The sequence below is a fragment of the Piliocolobus tephrosceles genome, chromosome 17 (genome assembly GCF_002776525.5).
Source record: "Piliocolobus tephrosceles isolate RC106 chromosome 17, ASM277652v3, whole genome shotgun sequence".
In the NCBI taxonomy this organism is placed as follows: domain Eukaryota; kingdom Metazoa; phylum Chordata; class Mammalia; order Primates; family Cercopithecidae; genus Piliocolobus; species Piliocolobus tephrosceles.
The window spans coordinates 1,586,680-1,595,161 of NC_045450.1; the positions used below are offsets into that span (position 1 = coordinate 1,586,680).

The following is an 8,482-nucleotide window of genomic DNA, read 5'->3' on the forward strand; positions in this document are numbered from 1 at the left end:
GCTCTTCCCAGGAGGACGGGAGGAGAGTCCAGGGCCTCGGGGCGGCCCCGCCGCCACCAGCTGACTCCGACCCCAGTGCCTCGCTAGGCCTCGGCTGGCTGTGCCCCTTCCAGGGCTGGGGTTCCCCTGCCGGGCAGCTCAGGACAGGCCTCGGCTGACCAGCTGGCCAGCAGGTCGCTGAAGTCAGGCGTGCCAGGGTGCAGCAGGCCCAGGGGGCTAGGGGTCGGCTCCTTCCAGAAGGATGGGGGCAGCTTCCTCTGGGCCATGGGGGTAATGTGGCCGTACTTCCGCTCCAGCCTCAGGCTCCAGCTGGCCGCCGCCCTGGACCCCCAGTACTGCTGCAGCCCGTAGTCGAAGAGCTCGGCCAGGGGTCCCAGGGGTTGTGCCCTGTCCCCGCTGAGGCCCGGCCTGCGCACCTGCCCTTGGGAGACCCCAGGCTCCGGGGTGTGCTCATCCTCCAGGGACCCGCCGCGGGCCAGGCGCACCAGGTCCGCGTAGTAGAGCTCCCGGGCAGTGCTGCCGGCTGGGCGGCTGTCGGCGTAGACGTCGCAGGCATCTGGGTCCTGCGGCTTGTCCTTGCGGCCAAAGTACCGCTGGATGTCGTCGCTGATGAGCTCTGAGAAGCGTAGCAGCTGCAGCGGCATCTCGGGGCTGCTGGGACCCTGAGGGGCTGCCTCCTCTGCGGCCACTGCCTGGCCTGAGCTTGGGAGGATCTGGCTGCAGCCCTCCAGCCCCTCCCCCTCCTCCTCCTGCTCCTCCTCCCCCACCCCCTCCTCCTCCTCCTCCCCCTCCTCCTCCTCCTCGTCCTCCTCCGAAGTCTCCGGGGGCTCTGGATCTGAGGGCAGGAAGGGGTGGTGGCGCAGCAGGGGCAGCTGGAAGTCGCACAGGGTCCGGATCACACCGGTGGCCATCTCCGCATGTCCCACTCTTCTGGGGCCTCCGGAGGAGCAGGCGCTGGCTAGGGAGGGAGGCAGAGGGGCAGGTTCCCTGTCAGGCCTGGCCAGGCCCCCACCGCCCTCGAGTGCTGCACTCGGATCCCATACATCTGTGGCCTCCCCCAGAGACCTTCCTCAGCTCCTGGGCTCCCAGTTGTGCTTGCTGAGGGCACGGATTGCCACCGGAGTGAGGCGTGGAGAGAGATGGGGTGGGCATTGTGGCCGCATGGCCGTGGCATGAGGGGGATGGCCAGCCAGGGGCTGAGACCTGCTGGACGGCTGGCCCAGGATGGTCACTGGGTGGGAGTAGTGGGGTCCTGTCGTGGGGGGCAGTTGGGGACACAGGGACATTGTGGGGACACTAGAATTGTGGTCACGGGAGGGGAGGATGCTGGGCGGGAGAGGACAGTCCCTGGGGACGGGGCCTAGAGAAGCCAGGCAGGTGGGCAGGGACCCCGGCAGGCCAGGGCCGGGGGCTGGGGCTGCCAAGCCGGAGCTGGGCCCCAGGTTGGGCTGCTGTGGATCAGAACCATGGCTCTTGATCAAAGTGGAGGCGTCAGCCGTGACTGAGCCCAGAGCCATGCAGCCCCTGTGGGGTTCTTCCGGGCCGTCACAGTCCCAAGGGAGCAGGAGGCAGCACCCCAGTGGCCCTAACTGGGGTGCCTCTGCGATGGTGAAGGCGCTGGGGTGGGAGGTCCCTGGAGGGGTGGGCTCCAGGGGCCACTGCACTTCGCCAGGATGACTCAAGGGAGGCACCTGGATCAGGGGCCTGGCAGGAGGGTGTCTGGGCGGGGACTGTGGGGTGGGTGCAGCTCTCTTCTGTGCTAGCTGCCAGGTAGAGCCCACCACAGACAAGGGCTAGCCAACCCCTCCTCGTGGGTGTCCCTGGGGCCAGGTAGCCTGAACCCATCTTGTCCGGAGCCTGCGGCAGGAGGGCGGAGGGAGGGAGATGGCTGCAGGGAGGGGGAGGGCTGCGGGGAGCATCCACAGCACTGAGACCGGTGTTCCTCGGGGTCAGGATGTCTCCCCGCTGGCTGTCCAGAAGGTGAGCTATGAGGCCTCCTGACCTGGCCGGCCCAGCTGTGGTCCTGATCTCACTCAAGTGCTGGGGTCCCCATCGCAGGAGACGTCCAGTGTCCTGAGCGCTGGACTTTGGGGCTGACTCCTCACGGACAGCCTAGACGCAGGCGCCCTCCCATGGCCGTCTGCCCGGATGCCGGCCCAGCCCTGGGCCAGCCCAGTGCTCTGGGGGACTCTCCCAGGGGTGGGTGGTCCCCGCAGAGCCCTGGGCAGAAGGACTCACAGACTCCAAGTCCCCAGTGCTGTGGTGGTCCCCAGCAGCGCCTGCCTCCCCCAGGCCCTGGCTCCTACCTGGCCGGGGCCACAGCTCTCGATCCACAGGCACACCCTCCACCTGGACACGAGCATTTATAGCTGCGCTCTGCAGCCGCCAGGGGCTGGCAAATATTTGGCAACAGCATTGTCATCGCAGACTGGGCAAATAGAGCCCGTTTGCTTTAGCGCCCGGCAACCAGGGCCCCGAGGAGGGGAACACACCCCCGGCCTCACCTGCACACAGCCTGCCCAGGGACCGTGGAGTGTTTGCGCGGGCGCAGCTGGCTCACCCCCGGGCCCCGGGACCCTTATCTCTGCTGCTGACTGGGGCCCAGACCCAGCCTTGTCAAATAGGCGGAAAATTAAATTTCATGCTATTTTGAGTTCTGGAGTAGGCCTCTCTAGAGGGCATCCGGCCTTTGCAGCCAGCAGAGTGAACAGTGCTCCCGGCCACAGGAGGACCCTGGGGAAGGGGGAGGGGAAGGGAGCGAGGTCCCAGGGACCCCCAGCCAGGGCCCGGCACCTGCCCAGCTCCCCTGGCCATCGGGACCTCCTGGACAGCCGTGACCGTCTCCACTGGCCCAGTGGTTACCGGGACGCCTCTGGGCTGCCGCCGTCCACCTGCCCAGAGCTCAGAGATGTTTGCAATTGATCATTAATGGAGGAGCCCCCTGCTTCCCCAGGCTTCTTCCCGGGGCCTGCCTTCCTCAGTCGCAGCCACCCCTGGGGTGGGAATGGGGGGCTGGGAACCCTCCCCTCACCTATTGTTCCCAGGAAAGTCTCCCCCAGAAGTGTCCCCAAGGGCTTCTGCCACTCCCACCGACTCCCTGGCTCCTCCTGGGCGGCCCCAGCTGGTCCACTGTGGGGCCACGTTACCTTCCTGCGACTGCCGTGGCCATCACCACAACCCTGGCGGCCTGGAGCGCAGGGCGGGAGGCCAGAGGTCTGGATCCAGGCTCCCCAGGAGTGGCTCCTTGCCTTGTGGTTGTGTCTCCCCAGTCTCTGCCTCTGTCCTCACAGGGTCTTCCCTGGGAGTGTCCTCTGCCCTCCTATGGAGACCCCGTTCCTGGATTTAGGGCCCACGCCCACCCAGTGCGCCCTCAGCTTCACCAGTTACACCTGCAGGGCCCCCATTTCCAAATGAGGTCCCATTGGGAGACTCGGGGTGGACATGCATTGTGGGGACATGGCTTAGGCCGCACAGGCACCGCCCACATGTGACTGTCCCTGACCTTGGCGTTCGCCAGGTGTGCCCCTGCTTGGCACTATGCTCCCCGGAGCAGCCCCCAGTGGCCCAGGTTGGGAGGACTCCACAGTGTCCTTCCCGGGGACTCCGGCTCTGAGGACGGGACAGCAGCCCCCAGCCTGGCCTTGGCCCCAACAATCCCTGTCCCGAGCCCCCAGCTCCTGGGCCTTCACCTTCCAGGGGCCGGGAGGGTTCTGGATGCCACCCCCCACCCCAGTCCTCACCCCTACGCTCCAGGCATCCCCCAGTCAGGTGGTAGACCCGCCCCTCTCACCTAGTGGCATCCAATACACAGGGATTTGGACACGGGCCCAGCCCTTTTCTGTACCTGGGGACCTCTGGCTGACCTGCCCCGATTTCTCGGGCACCTAGAAGGCAGGAGATCCCAGAGGGCCTCAGGCAGCCAGTGCAACCAGCGTCCGGGGGCTGCAGTCAGGACCCCTGGCTTCGAGGGAAGGGACAGGAAACGAAAAGTTCAAGCTTAAGAGTGAGATCCTGCAGAGGGCAGGCCGGCGGCCTCCACATGGGTCTCATGGTGAGAGGTGGGGTCACCTGCAGGTCCCAGGAGAGGCTGCTGGGAATGGGGACAGGGACGGCATTGGCACAGCTGCCAGTTACGGCTTCTCCTTACTGACTGCTCCTTCATAGGCAGAAACCGAGCCCATGCCCTGGTGAGCTCACAGCCCAGGTGACCCCACAGCCCAGTGAGCCCACAGCCCAGTGAGCCTGTGCCCCAGGTGAGGTGCATCTGGCCATACTCGGCCCTGAGCGTCCAAACCACGTAGAGGCCTCTGTCCCTGGCTTCATGGGGGCCGCCCTGAGACTCTAAGGTCTGAGGATGCTTGGTCAGTCCCTGGCTGTGGGGGGCTTTGCCAGCCTCACCAGCTCCCCTCTGATCCAGCCGTCATTGAGGACCCGCAGCTGCCCAGGGTTCAGAGTCCTAGACTCCCATCTCTGACCCGACAGCGCCCCTGCCCCTACCGATCTGGGGAGCTTCCAGCCTGGCGCCCTGGGTGCGTCCGCCCTAGTCTGCTCAGAACCCCAGGGCCAGACCTGCAGAGGATGGGGGTTCTGCCGCTCTTGGCAGTGACTGCAGTGCCCTCTGCCGCATGCCGTGCAATGGCCGGGCTCTGCGGAGGGAAGGGTGGGAGCCAATCCAGCCTGGGGTCTGGCACTGCAGCCTCCACCTCACTGGTCTTAGCAGGGACGGTGTCAGCAGGGACCCCGAGGGAACTTCAGTGGAGGACCCAGAAGGGCCCCTGGGCCCCTGTGTTCTGCCCTGAAGGGCACGGGCGGTGGGAAATGGCGAGCTCAGGCTTTGGGCGCAGGTGGTCCCCAGCTCGCTCGGTTACCAGCCTTGCTGTCCTGTACACCGAGGGTGTGGAAATGAGACCCAGCCCCTCATGAAGGAGGTGGGTGTGGGGGCTCGACGGGCAAGCCTCGGGAAGCAGAAGGGGTTCCCGCAGAGCGGACAGCCTGGAAACACTGGCCCTGTGATGGCCCCAAGATGTCCGCACCTGAACCCCCAGCACCGACACAGCTGAGGGACCGCGAGTGTGGCTAAGCGAAGGACCTTGAGACGGGAGATCACCTGGTGGATCCTTGTCGGAGGGAGGCAGGAGGCTGAGAGGATGGAAGAGGCCATGCTGCTGGCTTTGGAGCTGGAGGCAGCGGCCAGGAGCCGGGACGCGGGAGCCTCTGGATGCTGGCGGGGCGGGGGCCGTGGCTGCCTGACCTGCTTCCCCGGAAGCACGCTGCTTCTGCCCCAAGGCCCTGGGTTTTCCCGCCGTCCTCTGACTCGGGCGCTGGGGGCCTGCCTGTGACCCTGCCCAGAGCCGTCTGGATGCTCATCTCTACCTGACAAGAAACCACAGAGAAAACCCCAGTCTGGGATGGAAAATGCTAGAGTGGGCACAAACCGGAGCAGACAGGCATTTGGGAGGAAGTGCTGGGGCAGAGCAGTGTGGGGCTGGCACGGACACCCCGGGAGGTGGCCGGAGGCTCAGGGGTGACAGTGCCACTGCACCGGTCCAAGCGGGCAGCGAAGGGGAACGCAGGGGTGGCTGGAAGGGCGAAGGTGGGATATGGGGACTCCCTGGGGGAGGGGTGGATGAATTCGGCCCTAGCTAATTAGCCCCCTACCCCTGAGTTCTGAGACTCAGGAGGCCAGCAGGTGCTGGTGACTGCGGTTTCTGGTGAGGCTGGATGGGCCGGCAGCCTCTGGAGCATCTGGGACAGTGGAGAAATACACGTCCCACACCACCGCCTGCCCGTTTCCTGCCTGGGTAGGGCGGGCAGCCAGGGCCAGGCCGAGGATCACAGGAGGCCTGGCAGTGGGGCTGGGCCCAAGTGACTTCCAGCATCTGCGGCCAGTGTGCCTCTCGTGGGGGGCAGCATCGGCCCGACGGAGCTCCCCGCCCACAGCTCCCTCCCCTTGCTGTGCGGCCTCAGGCCCAGGAGGAAGGCACTGCCCTGATGAGTGCAGCGTGCCTGCTGTGCCCACGCACCCCATCTTGATCTTCCTGGAGAAAATCAATAGCTCCAATATGCCAGCTCTCAAGAGGCTCTCACCCGCCATTAGGCACACGAGGGCGGCAGCCTCTGCCGCCCACTAGCGGGACATTAGGCCTCCTGTGAAATGTCTCTGTGTGCTTTGAGATAAACGAAGGCTGAGGTGTTGGTTTACGTCCCTGGGGGAGGGGGAGGATGAGAGCCGCTTCCCGGGCAGGGCCAGCACCAGCTCCACGTGGACGCGCCAAGGAGAGCAGGGCCCCAGGGACACAGGCGCCCCAGCACATCCGGCTGTGGCTTTTCCCACCCGGGGTCAAGCAAACACACAGCATTCGGGAGGAGTCACCGTCCACCAGCCAAAGGCCACTGGGGGCAGATGGGCAGCACGGGAGCCGGCGGTGCGCTCATGCCTGGAGTCTCAGCTCCTCCAAAGTGGGAGGACCCATTGAGCCCAGGAGTTTGAGACCAGCCTAAGCAACATGGTAAGACTCTGTCTACACAAAAAAAACATAAAACTTTGGCTGCGCACAGTGGCTCACGCCTGTAATCCCAGCACTTTGGGAGGCCGAGGAGGGTGGATCATCTGAGGTCAGGAGATCGAGACCAGCCTTCTCAACATGATGAAACCCCGTCTCTACTAAAAACACAAAAATCAGCCGGGCATGGTGGCGGGCGCCTGTAGTTCCAGCTACTCGGGAGGCTGAGGCAGAGAATCGCTTGAACATGGGAGGCAGAGGTTGCAATGAGCTGAGACAGTGCCATTGCACTCCAGCCTGGGTGGCAGAGCGAGACTCCATTTCAGGAAAAAAAAAAAAAAAAAAAAAAAAGATGCAGGAGTGCTCTGGAGTGGCTGCTGTCAGGAGTGGGGCCCCTCTGGCTGGGCACCTGTGTTTGCGTCTACAATCCCACAACCAACCACCACACACTGGGTTTCCTCAGGGTTCCAGAGGACGCAGGTCCAAAGCCAAGACGTCAGCATTGCCTCGCTCCCGCCGAGGGCTCCGGGGAGAATCCATTCCGTGCCTGTCTCCCCTCCCCTGTGGTGGCCAACGCTCCTGAGCATGCCCGGGCTGTTGGCGCCTCACTCCAACTGCCACCGCTGTCATCGCCTTGGCCTCCCCGTGGGCGTCTCTGTCCTCTCCCCTCCTCAATTTGTGTCCTGTATTTTTTGTAAAGATGGGGTCTGTGTTGCCCAGGTTGGTCTCAAACTCCTGGGCTCAAGCAATCCTCCTGCCTCCTCCTCCCAAAGTACAAGGATTAAAGGTGTGAGCCTCCACGCCCGGCCTCTTCTTACATTCTTGTAAGCGCTCTGGTCATTGGATTTAGGGCCCACCCTGGTCCAGAAGTGCCTCGTCTTAACTAATGACGTCGGCAAAGATCCTGTTTCCAGACAAGGTCAAGTTCTTGCGTTCTGAGGGGACGTGAATTTGGGGCACTGTTGAACCCAGGGTGGCATCTTCCTGTCCTCACAGTGGGCTCAGTGGGACAGGGGATGCCCGTTTCACACTCTTCCCAGGTGTCTCATTTCTGTTTGAGACTGAGATTAACGTGGTGGTCTGGCCCCTCAGAGGCTGGCCCGCCCCCGAGTGAAGCCTCAGCCCCTGCCTTTACCTCCCAGCCCTGCCCCCAACTCCGCTGTCCTGGGGCAGCTCGTGCTCAACCGCCCAAAACCATGCCAACCAGGCAGCTGCACCAGCCTAACTCAAAGGCTCCATGCCTAACCGCAGGTCCCTTCGATTTCCACCGCCTCCAGGAAGCCCCTCTGGGCTGCACACCACGATGAGGCTGACTAGTCCTCCCCAGCCACACCTTGGGCCCCCTCCTCCCATAAGAGTGGGTGCTCCCAGGTCCCTACAAGGGGACTGGTTTGGCAGTGATTCCAGGTGGGGTTCTAGGGTAGAACAGGTGGGGCAGGGCCCGGGGAGGAGGACCTGGGCAAACAGGTGCCTCTGTTGACACAGCAGCCCCAAACATGGACTGGGGCCGGGCTGCCCAGGTGTTGCTGAGCTCAGGACACCTCCAACCCCCCTTCCTGGCCTTGATGCCAAGAGCTCCTGGGGGAACAGAACTGGTCCCAGATCTGGTGCTTTTTCTGCCGGGAAGCAGGCGCAGAAGTTGGTGCTCCAGAGGCGAGCAGATTCTGGCTCAGGGGAAGGGGCTTGTCCAGGACCACCCAGCCACACACGGTGCAGCAGATGGGCCGAGGTCCCCGCCGCCACCCAGGTGACAGGAGGGGTGACCTGCACGGGGAGTCAGGAGCAGGCCTTCTAGCTCTAGCGCCTTCCTGAGAGGAAAGAAGCACTCCCCCTCCTTCCCGTTCGTTGAAGGTACGTCCAGGCTTCCAACTAATCTCGCAATCGGAATGGGTGTGAATTCCTCTCTGAAATTCTGGGCATAAGAAATGACACGTTTCTGAGGCCGGGCGCGGTGGCTCAAGCCTGTAATCCCAGCACTT

The 8,482-nt window shown here is 64.2% G+C and overlaps 1 protein-coding gene across 1 annotated transcript; it reads right to left on the reverse strand.

Moving 5' to 3' along the window:
- Positions 1–83: 83 nt before the first annotated feature.
- PERCC1 (proline and glutamate rich with coiled coil 1) lies at positions 84–911 on the reverse strand. The gene has a single exon (XM_026447546.1). It carries the CDS (start codon positions 909–911, stop codon positions 84–86), a length of 828 nt encoding a protein of 275 aa, XP_026303331.1.
- Between the last annotated feature and the right edge of the window lie 7,571 nt (positions 912–8,482).